This window comes from Mesitornis unicolor, unplaced genomic scaffold (assembly GCF_000695765.1).
Source record: "Mesitornis unicolor isolate BGI_N332 unplaced genomic scaffold, ASM69576v1 scaffold2898, whole genome shotgun sequence".
In the NCBI taxonomy this organism is placed as follows: Eukaryota; Metazoa; Chordata; class Aves; order Mesitornithiformes; family Mesitornithidae; genus Mesitornis; species Mesitornis unicolor.
Genome location: NW_010202344.1, coordinates 23,608 through 43,798, shown reverse-complemented (window position 1 = coordinate 43,798; position 20,191 = coordinate 23,608). Strand labels below are relative to the sequence as shown.

The 20,191-nt window shown below is 37.1% G+C and overlaps 1 protein-coding gene across 1 annotated transcript in view; it reads right to left on the bottom strand.

Annotated features, from left to right (window-relative positions):
- Positions 1–1,844: 1,844 nt before the first annotated feature.
- The window catches only part of LOC104533275 (gamma-sarcoglycan), a gene marked incomplete at its 3' end in the record, with an annotated part of 31,007 nt that continues 12,660 nt past the window's right edge, over positions 1,845–20,191 (bottom strand). The window contains exons 2-4 of the mRNA XM_010190350.1: positions 20,088–20,189; positions 14,640–14,727; positions 1,845–1,964 (exon numbers count right to left, since the gene is read on the bottom strand). Coding sequence (XP_010188652.1) covers positions 1,845–1,964; positions 14,640–14,727; positions 20,088–20,189 — 310 coding nt within the window. The remainder of the gene's footprint in view (positions 1,965–14,639; positions 14,728–20,087; positions 20,190–20,191) is intronic.

The following is a 20,191-nucleotide window of genomic DNA, read 5'->3' as shown; positions in this document are numbered from 1 at the left end:
AGTCTGCTGCTATTTCCTTCTACCACATGGGCCAGAAAATGTCTGACTGAAACAGTATGAGGTCAAACATAACAAATTACTGGAAAATGACAATTCCTGAGGTGCTGGATTAGCTTATTCTTGGAATTTTCATTTTTCCTGAAATACCATCAATCACAGACACTTGCTTTCTGCTATATTATATTTTAGTTGAAAACTGTCAGGTTTTCTTACAAATTGCTAATGTGCTTTTCATAATTCATATAAATAAGGAGAAGTAAAATGAACTACTGTTCACTATACTGTACATAAAAAAAACCTACAAAATGTTCTTTGTGTATTTTAAGGGTGAGGTGGTCTGTTTTTTATGGTATGAACTTTTCAAAATTTATTTCACTTGATCTTGTTCTCTATCTAAAATGTTTAAGAAATTATCTCAGTACGCAAAGTATTACTAATTTATCCTTCATGCTAATAGTATCGTTTAAATCACAATTTTAATAAATTAATTTGAAGCAAAATAGGCATGAATCTCCTCTCGTATTAATTTTACACTGAAATAACCTCACTGACTTTAATGGATTTGCTTTAGAATGGCACTACAGAGTAAAAAAAGAAACAGGCAATGCGTCTTTCTACAATATCTGCTAAAGTAAACAATTATCCTTGCAGCGTAAAGATTAATATTGGTCGAGTCAGAATACATGTTTTAGCATAACAATTTCAACTCGTGTATGAATGATTTTTGCTTACTTTGAGCAGAGATAGACCTTTTCCAAATCAGTTAACAATTATGCAGTTTTTCATATCTTTGTTAAACATGCTTTTCTATTAAAGTTTGGCATCCCTTGGGCAAACAATAATTATTTGATATGGTTTCCTGCTTAAACAAAGTTGTTATTTCAATTAGGTTAAAAAGTAAAAACTTCAGATAAGACCCTCAGGCATAAACAACATTTATTAACACATTTATTATAACTTAACTTTGGCTTTGAAACACTAATTGTATAGTTATTACCATATTTGTAGTTTTGCACAGTGAAATAATAAGAATATATCCATTCAAATTAAGACCTCAAGATTTGAGAGGACCAATAATTAGCAAAAGTTAACAAGATAGTTGCAATCAGGTTAAAATATTAAAAATGTAATTGAAAATGAGTTACAGGATAATTTCAGTACTTTCTTTGATGGACTATTCGGCTTAAAAAGAATTCACACATTCATGGATCTGTTTAAATGCAACCTTGCACCTGGAAAATGAAAGCTGATGTTATGATGTCATATGAAAGAAAATAGCTTTTCATGTGATAACTTTGACATCTTACTTTGTAAATGAGTACTTTTGTGATTTGCAGAAATAGTCTAAGACAAATTTCTCTTTTGACAAATGACATTTTAAATATACTGCAAATACCATCCTATGACTTATGTGCTACAGACAAAGCAGAAATACAGTGGCTTTCCCTCTGAAAGATAAAACCAGAGAATCTAAAAAGTTTTCACAACTAAAACTCAGTAAAACTCAAACTGGAATATCTAATTTTTTTCAGCCTCAGTTAACAGTGCGCACTGGAAACATAAAATAATTCAGAAAAAAAAATGCACCAGTACAGTTCCAATCACTAATGGCTTTAAAATAAAATACACACATACAGACATATATATGTATTTATATATACATATTATTATTTTGCTGTTAAAAGTTTTTACTGATTATTTATTTTAAAAGGTCAGAATTTCTTCACATTTCTATTTCTCAATGAGGTAAAACCAGAACGTGTGTACACACACAATAACGTATTTAAAAATGCCATTTCTATTGTGTTTTTCATGTGGCTATTATTTCTTAAACTGTTACAAACCTGTGACTCGAAGTTTATCTGTGCCAATTACCACCTCATTTTCATCCACTGTAAAAAGAGGCTTGCCGTCCTTTGAGTTGATCTGAAACTGCTGACCATGGAATTCTACCATTTTAGGACCTGAAAAGCATAGTAAAATAATGGAATAATTACATCAGTTTTCTTCAAATTTCTTCAAATTTCTATATAAATTACTAATAATTTGAATTGTGGCCTGAGGAATTTAGTGAATCATTTAAATACGTTAAGGATCATGAAGCAATCAGATATTCTAAGGATAGTGACCCTTTAAGTACTAATATTGGATAAATCTATTTAAGTGATCTAATTTGTTGTTCAAAACTGTGCCTGGAGTCATGCTTTCAAGTTGGGTTTTCAGGGAACTTAGGAAAACATATACGAATTGATCAAGAAACATTCGTGTTCTTGGAGTTGAAACTGCTAAGATTCTTTGATCAGTGAGTCTTTTTTTTTTTTTTTTTGAAACATAAACTAATTACCAAAGTCTCTGTAACATCATTCCTTTTGATTAGGGAGGCTCAAATGTTTTAAAATTACAAACATCCCATGTAAAAGCAGGACTCGGCTCTGCATAACAAATGCCAGTTTAGCTCCACAAATCTTGATCATGTTCTTTGAAGAGTTTCAAAGAGCTACGAGAGTATTTGCAATTGGATCTGGTAGTACCAAAATTAAAATAATTGTGTGCAAGAGAGTCTTTACATATTGCCAGATCCTGAATTCAGTAAAACATCCTATTCTACAGTACTGGTTTGGTAAGCAGATATAAATCAAACCCTTAACATTTCCCTTCCTAACAACCTGATCAATTAAAAATTCACATCACATAAGTTTCAATGTCTACTTGATAAAGTCATAATCTAAATCTATATTCAGAATTAAAATTAAAGAGAATGGTCAAAGCAGTTAATCTTTTTCAGTAATTTTTAATAAAGGTAATGCACAGACCAACCATGGGAGCAAGAGGCACTGAGCTGCTTTCTTCCCGGTAAGAACCTGCCTTGCCATGCCTACTCCCATAAACATTAATTATATTCCAGGCAGATCTTGCATTAAAATGGCATTAGGTGACAGATAATTGATACTGCTAAGAAGTACAATCAAGTATTTCCCAAAACGGCAGCTGATGAGAGAGATGCCTCCCATAAGGTGCTATACAAATTGCTTATTGCTTCCCTCAGCAGCTGCAAACTATTGCTTTTAATTGCTCATCAAGAATGGATAGGGTTATAGAAGCCATTATGTCCTAAATTAGGGCAACAATTTTAAGGCATAAAACCCAATATTGATTCTACTTGAAAATAGTCAGGGTAGAGGGCTGAAATCTGCAGTGCATTATACGCTATTCGACATGTGCACTGAGGCACAGCCTTACTTACCTCAATTTGGCTCTTCTCGAAAGCTCCTCTGAAGCACATGACTATATTTTTGAGAAGTGTATTGCAAAAAGTGACCTCAGAAAATATCTCCATTCAGTGAAAAGGTGTTAAACAGTCTTTTTTTTTTTTTTAAATCAGTAAAAGAAGCAGTTCTGGTTAAGTGGGGTAAGGAGTGATACCTATCAATGCTTTCCTAGAAAATCTTTGTTAAGGTGTTTTATTGCTCCTGTTTCTGCCCAGCAGCAGTAATGAAACTGCCCATTTATACAGTGTAGGTAGACACTTATTTATTAAAAAAAAATCAAAGGCCTAAGTAAACTGGCTGCTCTCAACTTTACTGGTGCTGCAGAGGCTGGTTCCTCACCCAGCACCACGATTACAGTGCTCAGCATGAGTGTGGGTAACACAAATCAAGGCCTCTGCTGTCTGACATGATACAGGTCAAGGGATTCACGCACACCGAGGGTTAACGCATTTTTTCTGGAAGGGGTTTAGGAGTGATTCTTCATCTATTTTCCTGAATATGTTTTACACTGTATAGAAAAGGAAGGAACTATTTGGAGCCTTTATTTCCTCCACAGGAAGGGAATCTAAGACTCCAGCTTCCAGTGTTAACACGTTGGCTGTAAGACTGCTAGAGAAAAGTTGTACTAACACCTTTTCTTCTCCTGATCCCGATTATTGTTGGAGCTCATTCTAAAAAGCATGCCATTAAAATATAAGCTGGATTAGATCCAGTAGATGAGATAGAAGTGGGAATGCTTACTCTGTAGGCTCTGACAAGGTTAAGTATTTTTCCTTTCAGTGTTGTCAACATTTTAGTAGGTCTGGCACGCTGACACCAAATATTTTTATATAGCTGTAGAATATTTATTTAATAAAAGATTTAATAACTGAAGAACCTGCAGACTTACATTTTAAGTAGGCACCCCAAGACCTTCCACAAATTAAATTCTAAGCTGTGAGGTTTTATAGTGCGGGTAATCATAGAATCATAGAGCGTGTTGGGTTGGAAGGGACCTTTAAAGATCATCCAGTCCAACCCCCCTGCAGTGAGCAGGGACAATGTTACCAGATCAGGTTGCTCAGAGCCCCATCAAGCCTGACCTTCAGTATCTCCAGAGATGGGGCCTCCACTACCTCTCTGGACAACCTGTTCCAGTGATCTATCACCTTCATGTTGGAGAACTTTTTCCTAATATCCAACCTAAATCTACCCTTTTCTAGTTTAAAACCATTACCCCTCATCCTATCACTACATACCCTAGTGAACAGAACTTCCCCGAATTTCTTATAGGCACCTTTCAGGTATTCAGGTAATCATTAAAATACTGATAAGAAACTGCTATAAGTATATCTGAACTATTGTGCAAGCTTGCAAACAATATGCAGCAATATTTCTAAAAGACTCAGAAATATATACTGTTAATTTATATGGAATTGTTAATCATTTACACATCATCACAGAAAAATACTTCAATGTGATGAAGATACTGTATGTTTAGAGGGAATGCTATCTACTCATTTCCTTGTACAAACACATTCATCTGTGAAAATAAATTGCTGGGCCTGAATAGTGGCACTTCTGCTCTTTCCTTCTCAGCACCTTGGTTGACACAGATGTATTCATTGATTATAAAGCACTGGAAAAAAGTAGATATGAAAGAACTAGAGAAGTGTGATGTGATTTGCACCAGGCCTAACTAGATCTCTTCTCAGAGTACATTTATCTTCTTTGATTTGCTAATTTTCTGAATCTGTTTCACAAGTAATCTTGTCAAAGAAATATTTTTCATCTTTCTCATAGTAAGAACAAGACCGACCTACCTCAAAGCAGTTTGAATCAATTAATTCAATTTGTACATCTGCATATTGCCAGCACATTGATAGTTTTTTATTAATTGGATTGTTACGGAACATAGATTAATTCACAGAGACATGTGACATGACAAAGAAAATAGTTTTAAGATACAGGAGCCGCTTTAACTGTTTGAATTTAGGATGAATATATACACACTAAAAAGCATTTACATACTTTAGAACAAATTCTGTTTTCACTCACCTAACAAAATAAACAGGCATAGATAAAAAAACGCATGTTGTGCTGACTGACTTTCTCGTCTGTCCTCTCTAATGCAAACTTCAGGAATGGTGTCCATACAGAACTTCATACTGGTACAACTGGAGATGCAATATATAACAGTTTAATTAAACTGGTCCATGTATGCACTGACCTCATTCCAACAATGACTGGAACAAGGCTGGGATTCAGCCTTTCTACTCCCAGCTAATTGGTTTTAACACTACACCACACAAACACATTCTTGGGCTCTCCTCTTTTCTTCCATTCAATTAAGATCTGATTATTCCAGACAAGACAGAACACCTTTAACATGACAATGAGGGAATCCTACCCTAAAATAATGAAATAGGGAATAAACAGAGAAAAATCTCCTTAGATAGACAAGGAACAAGAGGCATAACAGGACTTGTAGAAAAGTGCTCATCCTGGCTTAGCAGTAATTTTAGCAAGCTAAAGAATACATCTATACCAATAAATTCATGGAATCATAGAATAATAGAAAGGTTTGGGCTGGAAGGGACCTTAAAGATCATCTAGACCACCTCCTCCCCACCTTGCCATGGGCAGGGACACCTTCCACTAGACCAGGTTGCTCAAGGCCCTATCCATTAGATAGGGCTTTCTAAAAACCCCAAATTACAGAAAGCCAAGGTGGAGGAGATAACGAGCACTGCCAATTTCTGCTAATCTGGTACCAAGCACATTGGCACTGTCTAGACCTGTGCCACACAGCGAACCCCCAGACAATGTCCCTGACCATGTGCTGTTCCTGGCAGATGGAATGGATGAAGGTCTCCAGTTCTGGAAGTAAGTGGATTTGACTGAGAGCTGTACCATGCCACCTGCCCCTGGAGCAGACTGTCGGACCTGGCCTGGTTTGGTTGCTAAGGTAGACATAGACTATCCCTACTTGCTAAACACTTTCCTACTTTAGATGTTTCTGGTCACGCACTGAGTGACTCGTTAAGGTGTTTAGTGACTTTTATTACCTAAGAAAAGTGTGGTGCCTATTGCTCTTAACTGTTTTTTTCTTTTTCTGCACAAGAGTTAGAAGAATTTAAACACTGAATTTAAGCATATAGAGGGCAGTTAGGCAGGATCTAAGACATGTGAATTGTGAACTACACCCTTTATATTTTGAAGCTAAACTTAAATATGAAAACCTCTGCAGGCACTGAGAGCACTCACTGTGCATTATACACATCCCAAAGGAGTCTTAACTGGTGGCTCTTTGAAACTATAGCTCATGGCCTTGCCCATGCTGGGTTTGCATCCAGATTTCTCTCCTGTTTGATCCTGGTTCTTGCACATTTGACTAAATCTTTAACAAGAATCTTTAGGGCCATAGTTTTCTCAACACAAATGCCCCAGTAAAGTGAGACAAGGATTGTCCCACAGATAATCGTCATTATCAAAGAATGGTACGGATAATAACTGATGTAAATCAAATTCAAGCAAATTCAAGTTTTAAACATATTAGAGATGAGACATCTCAGTATATGTTCAACAAATTTCAAAAAGCAGTAATAGGTTTTTAAAGAAATGGGAACAAATTTATGTAACCAAAAGTAGCCATTAATTTCTCTTGTACTTCACAATACAGGTAGCTATATTTCAATAACAGTAACTGGATTGTGATCCCAGTAAGATCAACTTTCAGATCATAAACAGCAGCCAAATTCAGTATCTGAAACTTAAATCTCCTAATTCATAAACACATTCTGCTTACAACCTTATATATTAACTACATGTAAGTCAACTAACACTTCATAATCATACTTACTGATAAAATTCTACAATTAAAAGTGTAATGTGACTGAACACAGGTTAAAAAGAGCATTTGAACTGTTTTCTCATTGCTGCCAGAGGTGTCACAGGAATTCCTAGGTCGACTGCTATCCTTTCTAATCAGGCTGACCAATAACTGCCCATTGTATCTTTACACTTCCTTCTTTAACATGTGGAGTCCTGATACAGACCTTATATGTGATCATCACATCATATACCTCTTGACACTAAGGATGCCACTTTAAATGATGAAAAATTGTTCCAAAAACTATTGGGCTATTGCTTGCAAAGGACCACACTGCTAAACAGTCCTCCTTTTTGTTTCTCCTCCTCACTCTTGATTCCCCTAGGTGTTTTTCCATTGAAGGAAGGTCTTTTGACCAGTGAGTCTATTGAAGTAAAAAAGCATTTAAATGAATTCTCTTCTACTGCTACCCAACCTTTGAATTCCAGACCAATACAAATGTAGAAGGACAAGATGGGAAAGAATCTTATATCGGAAACAGGGTCTGTCAGAAAATACATATCCACAGATGCTTCACGTCAGTGAGGCTGGTAACATACAGTTAGTTCTGCCAAGTACCAAGCACTTTTAGTGTGTCTTGAGATCTTTCAGAAGAAAAGGCTTTCCAACACTGAAGCTATATATTTAATTTCAGATCTTTTTTTTCCCTAGTTTCTTCTGCTATCTTCTGATAACCTATGGCTGTCTCCTACTCTGTATGCTTCACCTTCTACCACCTAGAATCACTGAAGGGTTGAATATAAGCCAAAATCCTAGTGCTTTGGGGCATTGCTGCGCAATTTTATTTTTTAGTTAGTTTTTATTATATTAAAGCATCTTACTTAAAATAAGATCTCATTAAAGGCGTATTAAAAATTTAATACTCCTACAGATTCAGTTCTAGTTCCATGAGTAATAAAATACCAATAAATGTAAAGTCATTACTTTCAGATGCATAAAATTAGTCAGATTTTCCTATGGAATGGTACAGGAGTACTTGCTGGTCTTATTTGAGAACAAATGCATTACTACAGAGAACATGCAGCACGTTGCATATCTACATTTTATGTTCATATCATACAACTCTCATCACCTAGAAAAACATCTCTAATACATTAATGGAAAACTTGCTGCTTCTGTTTACTCTTTTTCTGTCAGTTCTCCTTTTATGCAATGGATGCAACAATATGTCCTCCCAGATCAAAGTATGGATGCCTTCCTGTCAGCACTTCTTATGCTTTGTTGTTCTTTATGGTTGAACACAAGTCTTGAGATCTTTAAAAAATCAGTTTGGAATGAGCGTTGCGGACACTGATCATGCAGACACTGGCAACCTTACCTAGTGTTAGGTATTTAGGGAAAGTACTACACTTTCCCCTCCCAGAGTGATTTAGGTAACTAAATGTCTTTATCCATTTAGGAACTACCCTTATAAAGTACTCTATTTAAATATAAAAAAATAAACTCATGAAATATTTCACTGTAAAATGGAGTAAGGCATGTAGAAACCACGGCAGGAATAAGAGAGTATGTTTCTCACACACTAACTTGACAAAAATGCTATGCTGTCACCTTTTCTCTCAGGCCTGCATGAATCCAGAATTTTTTTCCTGATAAATAATTTCAACAGAAAGAGGTGAAACACAGAGTCCTCAGACAGGTAAGGTGAAAAGGAAACCTAAAGGAGATGAGGCATTATAATTTAAAACCCTGTATGCAGAGAGAACAGCTGATGCGAGAATCTCATCCCTAAGCAAATACTTTAACCACTCTATCTTCTGTATAATGGATAATTCTTCTTCCTCCAAGCATTTTTTTTCTAAAAAAGAAAGCCATGAGTGCATTTTCATAAGGTCAACTCCAGCACTCTGTTGCAGGAGTATTCTGTGCATGTCTACTGGATCTGGGCAGACGACAGCGCAAGAGGACCAATTAAACAGATGGAGCATGACTCAGTTGCCAACATTGCTGTCTAGTGCCATTATACGTACTTCCTGCCTGGCTTTCAGCTTAATTTAGATGCCCTAGGGTATCTAAGACTTCTACATCAGACTAGAAAGTCTGACATGGGGTCTGTAAGCAACCTGAGCCCTTCCAAAGTGTCAGCTGAAGACTGGGCAAGATGGAATCACAGACGAATGCAAGTCAGAGGTCACCTCTGGAGGTCACCCAATTCTACCTCTACTCACAGCAGGGTCACCTTGGTTGGAAGTTAGATAATGGTTGGAAGTTAGATGAAGGATCCTGTCCAGGTGGAATTTTAAAACCTCTGAGGAAGGAGATTCAACAGCCTCCCTGGGCAACCCGTTTCCATGGTTAACCATTCTAACAGTGATATTTTTTCTCCCCTTCTATCTAGTTGCATTTTTTCTCACTGCAACCTGTGACTGCTGCCTCTTGCCCTTTTGCTGTGCATCTCTGAGCAGATTCTGTCTGAATCTTTAGTCCTCCTAGTAGCAGGCAGAAGTTAGAAGCCCCCTTTAAGCCTTCTTTTCTGCAGGTTAAACAAACAAAACTTCTTCAGCCTCCTATACTTCATATGCTTCGACTCCCTGGCCATCTTAATGGTTCCCTGTGTGAGTCTCCTCAGTTTGCTCATGGTTCTGTCATACTGGAGAGGGCTTAAGGCAGTATTACAGATGCAGTCTCCTAGGAGTGGAATGATGCAGCCCAGTACGCTACCAGACCTCATTGCCACAAGGGTACACTGCAGATACATGTTCAAGACGTCCACGAGAATCAGGGAGGAGTGTTTTCTTCTGCAGGTCTGCTGCAAAAACATAGGGATCTAGCTCCTTTTTTGGCCACTAACTGCCACTGGGAGTCTGGTCAGCTTTAAGAAGCAAGTACATTTGAAATGACTAGGATTTTAAACATACTTAATTATCTGAATTCTAGAACAGATAACAGTCACAATAAATTTCAGCTATTTTAAGCTAACCTTTACATACTCATCTAACATTAAACAAGGCAAATAATTCAACCTTATTACTTTAAAGGATGGAAGTACAGGAACTGTCCTCACCTTCAGCAATAACTATTATCTTCAATAATCATCCAGTGACTTATGTTAATGATCACTACACCATATGAAACAAAATATTTTTGAGATTGCAAATTTACTGAAGACTGTGAAAGTTGAGAAGGTTATAAAATATTTAACAATTCTCCTTTTTTCATGTATTTTGGATTCCTTTCTCCCACTGAAGTTAAGAGAGAATGTGGCTACTCAGATGAGTAGTAATTGCTCTCTGATGAGAGACAGGTATCCACTATCTGCCCCTTTTTCCAAATAAAAGACGATTTCCCGAACATCAGCCTTTCTTATATGCATATTGCTTTTCTCTTCTAGACACAGAGAGAGAAATGACAGCACAGGATTAAAATCTCCTTGGCCACGTTAAATTTCTCCTTAACTGTGGTGCTGGCATATTTAAGCAAGTTGGCAATGCATATAACTACCTGATTAACTTCTAGAGGATGTTTAAAGTCTGGCTTAAGTCAGCATTGCTGAACCTGAACATTATCACATACTTCTTCATAAAGGTTATCATATCTGGGGACAGGGTGTGTAAATCCTGCTATGGTAAGCACTTTACTATACATGATACACAGACATTAATAGTATTTTTTTTTTGCAGAAGAGGATACTCTTCATTTAAGTCTATATATTAAACTGTAGCTGTAATGACCAAACTACTTTTGTCATAAATAAGTTTTCATGTTGATACGCCTAGCTAGCTTTAATTTAAATGTATATTGATTACTAACTTTTTTCTGCTATTTAATTCTTTTCAACATTATTCCATTTAAATACACAATGGTTTCACAGAAGACTAATAGCACATGCATTTAATATAGAACAGAAACACATTTTACATGGATTAAAACAGGAAATTAGAAAACAGGATCGGTTAAGAAGTCTGTAGGGTGTTTTAGCAGCCACTTTTCATTCTCTAAATTTTGCCTGATCTGAGTCAACTAAATTTTACTTTTAAATAAAACTAGCATGTATGTCTGGATCAGGTCTGATTCATTGGTAGCAGAAATTTTTATACTTCTGGAAGTAAAAATCCCTACTTTAATCCCCTTGGAACAAATATTGTAAGTTCTTGATCACAGGAAGACTTAATCACGTCAAAAATACTTCAATGAGGTTTCCAATTTATCTATTAATTACTCCTATATTGTATCTCTCCTTCTCAAAACCCAGCTGGACAGCAATTAAAGTCGTGCAAATAATCATCGTCCTGCAGTACAAAGATCTTCAAGAAATATGCTCTGGCTTTCATCTTAAAGATAAGAAAGAACTTGTTTGGACAAACCCGGAGTTTTTAATGAAAGCCTTCTGGGAAAAATAAAGAAGGAAAAGCTAAATGATTTTACAGTGTTATTAATTAAGTCAAGTTTATGAAACTGGCTTCAGGGTTTTCCCCATAAGAACACTATCAAACTCTTCTTGCATACAACATGCTTCATAAACACTGTTTTCTTCCTATCATTTCTCTGATGAAAAAATACCATCACTTGAAAATAAAATATCAAAATGCTGATAAGAAAACCAGAGATGATTCGACATTGAAAAGTAGTAGTTTACAGATGGCAATTAATGATAACGAACCAGTATATTAGGTACTGACACTTATCTGTTTCCTTGAAATGTTGTTCCTGTTTGAAAAAAGAGGGGTGGGATAGCACAAAGGCTCTCATTGCAACAGCTGTTCAGAGTAATGTGATGGACATGAGAATAGTCTCTAGGAAAAAAATTGACTGTAATTCTGTTTTCAGACTGCATAAACCATTATGACTTTTACCATATTCCCATGCTTTCTGAGAGGTGCTGACTTCAAGTTTCAAAGTGCAGAATAGCTTCATAATACAGCTATCTAAAAAAATTCACAGAACCACAGAGAACCACAGAACATTAGGAGTTGGAAGAGACCTCTGAAGATCATCTAGTGCACCCCCCCTGCCAGAGCAGGATCACCTAGACCAGGTCACACAGTGAATGCATCCAGGTGGGTCTTGAATGTCCCCAGAGAGACTCCACAACCTCTCTGGGCAGCCTGTTCCAGTGCTGTGTCACCCTGACAGTAAAGAAGTTTTTCCTTATGTTTAGGTTGAACCTCCTATGTTCCTGTTTGTGATCACTGCTCCTTGTCCTGTCACTTGGCACAACTGAGAAAAGTCTGGTCCCATCCTCCTGACACTCACTCTTTAGATATTTATAAGCATTAAAGAGATTCTCCCCTCAGTCTCCTTCAGGCTAAACAGACACAGCTCTTTCAGCCTTTCCTCATATGGGAGACGCTCCAGTTCCTTCATCATCTTAGTGGCTCTATGATGGACTCTCTCTAGTAGTTCCTTGTCCTTCTTGAACTGGGGACCCCAGAATTGGACACAGTATTCTACACGTGGCCTCACCAGGGCAGAGTAGAGGTGGAGGAGAACCTCCCTTGATCTACTGGCCACACTCTTCCTAATGCAGCTCAGGATGCCATTGGCCTTCTTGGCTGCCGGGGCACGTTGCTGACCGATGGTCAACCTGCTGTGCACACCAGGACTCCCAGGTCCTTTTCCAGTAAGCTGCTCTCCAGCAAGTCAGTCTCCATTCTTTACTAATACATGAGGTTGTTCTTTCCCAGATACAGTACCCTACACTTGTCCTTGTTGAATTTCATTTAAGTTTTTCCCCGCCCAACATTCCAGCCTGTCCAGGTCATGCTGAATGGCACGACAACCTTCTGGTGTGTCAGTCACTTCTCCCAGTTTTGTATCCTCAGCAAATTTCCTGAGGGTAGGTACACTCTGTCCCATCATACAGGTAACTGATGAACACACTGAACAGGGCTGGAACCAGTACTGACCCCTGAGGAACACCACTAGATACGGGCCTCCAACTGCACTGTGTCCCACCGACCATAACTCCCTTCAGCCAGTTCCCAATCCACCTCACTATCCAATTTCACACTTCTTAAGGTTGACTGTGAGGATGCCATGGGTGATGGTGTTGAAAGCCTTGCTGAAGTCAAGGTAGACCACATCCACTGCTCTCCCCTCATCCATCCATCTAGTTATGCCATCATAAAAGGCTATCAGATTGGTCAAGCATGACTTCACCTTGGTGAATCTATGTTGACATCTTCTGATAACCCTAGTTTCCCTGACATGCTTTGAGACAGAGCTGAGAGACTGCAGGATGGGCACATGATCAGAGGGCAGATACACATCTGGTCCCACGAAGGGTATCCACAAACAGTACAGAGCAGACAGAATAAACAGCATATGTGCCATCTCACAGAAATTTTGGCCATGTGATGTATTTGTTTTTGATCATGTGGTCACTGTACAGTTAATTGCTGCAAACTAATTTAATAACTTTAATAATATGAAACTGTTCATACCCTTGATTGTTATAAAAATGAGACAGGAACACTATTGTCATGTTTTGATAAACATTTAGGGGCATTTTTAAAGAGAAATAATTCAGATCTTTATGAATAGCTTGAATTAAAAAAAGAAGATTTGAAAACATTTGAAAGCCAAATTGTGATCAATTTTAAAATCATACACTTTTAAGGGGAGTAGCAGACTCCTTTGTAAGTTTTAAGTTACATTTTTTATTATAAGTTTGTTTGTAAACAGTGACACTTGCAAAAGGTTCAATGAATTGATATGATAATTCTTCAAATAATAATTATCACAGAAGTTACTCAATCTGATCAGCATGGAAGAGTTGCTTATTAGTGCTTGTCTGGATACCAATCTAGTAGATGACTTAAGCATATCAGGTTAATCTTACAGTTAAATAAGTAGGAATTTATGCTTTGCTGCATGAGGATCTTAGAAGTAAAATGTCATTAAATGGTTACGTTTTTCTTCAAAGTCAAATGAAGACGGAAAAATATTAACAAAACTAAGAAACATATTGTTGTAACTAACACATGTTGCCTTTCTTGCCTTAAAAATATGATTTAAAGAGCAAGGTCTGCTTATTCTTGCTGCCAAGATATATCACCTATATCTATCTAGATCTATTGATTTCACTCAGTAAACCAATTTATCTTACTGCTACCAAATATAGTAAAATATTTATATTTCTGAGTTGTGAACTGGCAGGTTTTTTAGGACGTCTGCTTAAATGTATTGGTCTCTGGACTACTAGGAAATGAAGAGAGACATACAGACCTCTCTAGCCACATTCTCCAGTTGCATTTGCTTAGAAAATTATTTGCAACTATCAATATATATTTACACAAGAAAAAGGAGTAACTTCTGCAGAGACTTTCCTGCATAACTCTGCAATTAAAGAGCGCTTCAAATATTTACCAAAACAATGCTTAACTGAGAAACTGAAAATACACTGTTGGTACTTACTGAGTGCCAGCTGGACTATTCAAATATGGTCATAACAGTAAAAAATAATCATGCTTTTAGTGCTGTATATACTCCAAGCTCCTTGCAAATATTCATTAAAATGTTTCCAAAACAGCAAACAAGGAGAAATCACTTAGACTCACCCACATTTAGTCTGCCAGTGACTTCTCCATTTGAATTGCGAGCATTCACAGTCACATTGTGAGTAGACTGGAGAAGCAGTGATGAGTCCTGAAGTATGGAGAAAAAAAGAAGTAGATTCAGCAGAATAATTAGAATTGTAAACAATTAAAGAAACACATGTTCTCATGAAAGTTTAAGGGGATCATAACCAGTTCCAAAATTTGTGGATGGAAAATTATCTAAGGAAAAATAGAAAGTCAGAGACAGGGTACAATAGGACCTAGGAAGCACATACTTTTATGTTACCACCTAAACCAATTTGCAAAAATACACACATGCACAGAAGAGAATATGACCAATGAGAGGATGATGTTTTGACCATCAAAATATAGCTGAGCTGAATGAGCTATATAGTTGAGAGACAACTCCCTAACACCTGATGACACATGTTCCTGCTACAACAGGCTAACTCTGAGTTTGTTGTAGGAAAGTCAACAAACCATGCAACAACTTTCAATGCTGTCTCTAAGTCTGAAATCAATGGAAAAGAAACTTAGCCATGTAAAAGGCTGACCATGGATACCTCAAACCTTTTCCACTCTCACTCACTTGTCTACCAGGGCCCAGGAGAGTTCCAGTGAGTATAAGGAGTACTTGAAGGGGCAGAAGGCAAAAGACGATTTAATGTAGCTTACTCAAAGAAAGGATTGAAGAAGATCCGCTGCAGCAAAGCATACTGCCCTTGAAAGGACATCTGCCCAGTGTCACTGCCAACCTTCCTCAGATCAAACTTCTCAATTTGTTTTCCAGCTCTACCCTTCCTCCCATACTGCCAGTCTGGACTTCCAGTCTTGCATCAGTCTGATAATAAGTATGTGAGATGTTCTACTGAGGCATGGCAAGTAGGTAATCACATTAGGCATTACGGAATTCTCACAGGTTGCATCACAGATGTGACATCTTCAGAGCAATCAGAGACTCATGCCTACCTATCATTCTGTGCCACTTACGCAAGCCACAGCATGTTGAGCAGATGTAGTTAGTATCTTCATCCACCCCTACCAAACCTCACCACTATCCAGTCTAGCTATGATAGGCAATTCAAAAGCTCACGTCATTCTTTGACTGCAGTCAGCATGAGGTTACTTCAAAACATCCCTTGTGTTAACTCATGGCTTGGTGTTGAGCTTGTTGAACTCCTTCAAGGTGCCACACCATTCCCATTACTTTTACCCAGACCTCCCACTCAAACTCTCTGTACTTTGGGGGTGCCTCCCCCACCCACTGCTTGTTGTGAAAAGCAGATGAGTAACTGTTTTGAAAGTCCTAGCTGCCCACTGTGCTCCATCAGACTAGATATACAGAGAGTAGTGAAACAGGCTCATGGCAAGATAACTGATGGGGATCATTTGGAAGCATCCTAAAACTTTGTGAGGAGGGAATTCAGTGGGTTCTTCTTATAATTTCCTTTGCTTTACCACCTGAATTGTCTGCAAATGCAGCTGATTTTCAGGGAGGTCATATTGGCCATTGTTTTTACTAGATTTTAAGTATCAGAAAATTATCTGAGGACAAAAAGCCTGATCATGTTCATTCTCATCAGCGAATTGTAGCCACACTGGCAGACTTGAGAGGATGAAGTTTTTAGCAGTACAGGTGTTCTCATACTAAAACATACTTTATATCTAAAGGACAGGAATCTAGTAACCCAGTAACTGATAAGAGTACCTAAGCAGATATCAGTTGCCAAAGTTTCAGATGTGGAATAATTACCAGAGATGGCTTGAAAACTGACCTTATATTAAAGATATGGCACTGTTTGCACATTAAGGAAAGGTATAATATACAAGAATAGCTTCTTGTATACCACCAGTCCAGGGTGGAGTGCAGTTGGTATGCAAAGAATACATTCCACAGTGGTTCCCTAAGCAACACAAGCTGCAACTTCAGAAACAGCATGGAGGATGGAGTGGAGTGGAGACACCACGGGCAACTTCTGTTGCCAACATTGCAGAGATGGGAACTTGATGGTACTATGGAACTGAGAAGCTTTACTTTTACTACCCTGGGCCAACAGTCTGCCAAAAAATGACAAAATGCTGGCCTTTGTGTGAACTTTGCTCATTATAATGTCATCGTAATACCAGAACACACCTCCATCCCAAAGGCTACCTGCCTCCAAGGTGCGACCAACCCTCACTGAGGCTGTGCACTGAATTTTCTTAAGTCTGTAACTTTAAATCGAAGCAAAAGAATTTACACCAATCATAACAAAGTTATGTATGACTAAAGTCACTCAAGCTCCACCCGTCCAGGTAAAAGTAATATAAATATAGTCTGAGAGAGGGGGGACATTGGGGAAGACATCATTGTCAGAGAAGTCACACATCATGGACCATTCCTGACTCCAGGGACCAGTTGACAGGCTCAGCCTCTTCCTCCTTCATAGGGATGCCTTTGGGTAAGATCTGACCACTTGGTTATACCAAGTGCATCCCTGGGAAAATTTAGAAATCTCTAGAGTTACTTTTTATTGTGCACGTTTATCTCCTAACACTTGCACATGCTTTGCAGACAGTGTATTTGTCACTGGCAACCCATAAGAACCTGTATTCTGTTGCTTCAATAAACTGCATTTTCATTAAGTAGAATCTTCATCAGGTGCTGTCTGGGTTTCCAAGTGTGGTGGTGAGAGTCCATGCATCATGATTACACTGAAGATGCAGTGCACACTACTGGTGAATCTGCAATTGTGCCGCACTAATAGTGCTGAATTGGCTATCACCCAGAATCTAAGCCTAGCTGCCCCCAGCCCTTCTAATATCTGAGGACAAGCTGGAACGCAAAGGGTTTATTTTCTGTCAAATTGTTCCACCTCTTAATGCGACATCAGGGAATGCATGATATGAAGAGGGTATTAGCAAGATGCCTACTTGTGACCTCAAAGGGGACCCTCATTCCTAGATAAATAAGTGAGTTTCTAACTATTGGAGTATTGGCACTTTTTCTGGACTCAAGAAAGACTATGCAGCACCTTGAAAGGCTAATCCCTGAAAACCACTCCCAAATTATGTTTCCATTGTAATTTCATGCTTAGAGTATTTCATTTTATGTGAAGAACGTTACTACTAAAAGCAGCGGCAGAAGCAATACACAGGTAGGAGTCCAACTTATATTTGGTTTTGATTTTTTTAAATGGATATCTTACAGGTAAGAAGATAGGTTCTGGCAAAATAGTCACTAAGTCACCACAATAAATTAATCTCATTTTGTAAATTATCTCAGGAAAAAGTTAACAAAATTAACATAAATAAAGAAAAGTCTTCAGAAAAAAGTAAGCAGTGTGTTAGAATGAACATTAATGGTAACAAGTTAGTATGAAATGGAAAAGGAAGGTCAATAAAGATCAGGTAAATATATTACATGTAAGTATATGTGCTAAATGACCCACAAACCTGGGCATCCCTATTACACTTATTTCACTGCCACTAGTTGATTTAAAAAATAAGTTAGTAATTTGTAGTATCAAATTTAAGTGTGAATAAACTGTATTCTAGATCTGCAGCTTCCATATGTGTATGGTTGACTAATTAAAATCTAGTAACATATTTATAAATGCTCATCTTTTTCCATGAATATGTATCTACTAAGACGCAATGGTATTACCCACAACTTTGTGTGGGACTCATAATGGAGGCATAAACTTGTAATAGGCTCCAGAGATGATGCAAAGCAAGTAGATTTTCTGCTACATATTTTCTTAGCACTTTGGAGACCTCATTAGGTGAGAAAAGCTGTTAGAAGACTGCAAGGAGAACGCTATTAAGGCAAGAGAGAAAGCTGCTATGAGCTGTGAGTGGCCCAGTTCTCTAACTGACAAACTTAGAAAAAAGAATTAGTAACAAATAAGGAACTTTATGAGAATAAATATATAGATGGCACTCAGGAGATCAAGCTACTGGCAATTAAGGCTCTAGAGAGTTCAAATATTTTAAAAAGCTAGCAAACAAACAAACAAAAACTTCTGATGAGTTATCAGTTCATAGAGAGCACAGGCATGCAGTAGTCTGCAGGCTCTAATTAATGCACGCTATTAATGATCATGATGGGTCATTAGGCAGCTAAGCTTATATTAGATGTTGCCACACCTCTTTCTTCCTATATGGCACTAAATGTATTAAAAGCTGGAAGAATTATTAAAAGAGCAGGAATGGCAGTTGATCATTGCATAACAATTTCTTTGGGTAGAGGGAGTTCTTAAGTATTAGCTATGCTGGTCTTAAATAAGACATGTCTTATTCAATAAACAACCTCAAGGGAAATTCATTTAAGAATATAAAGAATTTTCCCACTGCCTATGAGGCAGTAAAAAATACAGCGTAAGAAACAAAACAGAAATCTAGGTTCAGCAATGGAATTTCACCATCTAAGTAAGAGCTGTTTCTGCTACTGGAAATATTTGTCACAAAAAGAAAAAGAAAGGCTTAATGGACATAAAATATGATCGTGTTGTTTAAATTTCAGTAATCAAGCATTTTAACAAACTCAAACTAAATAGCTATTTCTTCTAATGACTTAGTGAGGATGATTACATGTTTGAAGAAATGAAAGAGCCATACTCAGCTTTTACTCTCACTGAATAGTACTTTATTCAATGAAATGTCCCACTGTTTGACTATACTGTTCATAAAACACTGCTTTATTTTTGAGAGTTTAAATTAGAGACAATAGTTCTGAATAATATTCATTTTCTTGGCCAGAAACAGAGAGTGCTCCACAAAAAATTAACCTGAATAAGTTTCAGAGTTCACTTGGATAATTAAAAAACAATTCAGATTCTCACTTTCTTCCTCTAAACTCAGCACTCCAATAAATTTTTTTCGTACCATACCCATTCTCAGTGTCATTTTAAAGTTAATCTGCTTGATAAATATTTTGTTTGACCAAGTATGTTATTCCATTTTTAACTCAATAATAATTTTTCTGCCTATGTAAACAAGATACAATCCTAAATCTTACCACTTAGGCTTGTAGGTTTTATATACATAAATATATAAAGATACCATACATTTAATACCATTATCCTAGAAGTGACAAAAACTGAACTTAATATAATTATAACTTTTTCAATACAATTTGTTCATTTTAGAGATATTTAAATTATTTCATAGTGGATTGAGTCTGCATTAAAAATAGTAAGTAAAAATAATTAAAAACTTTCTACACACTCATTATAAGCAATGACCTTTATGATTCCTTTTTGACCCATTTCTTATCACATGACTAAGAGAAAAGTGTTAATTCTGCCATAGCATCAAAACACTGACCTAATGACCATGCTTGTAAAGTATGCAAAACAGACACACATATATATATATATACACATTTCCATGACAGGTACCTGGATTTTCAACTGTTCATAAGTGCATTAGTTTTATTTTAGCATTACGGAAAGATTATCTGCTTACCACTCGAGAATGGATTTCTTTGGCATAAAGAGGGAATAAAAATTCTGATTCCCCTTCCAGACGAAGGCCTTCTTTTGTAACACGCAGGTGTCCCATTCCAGTCT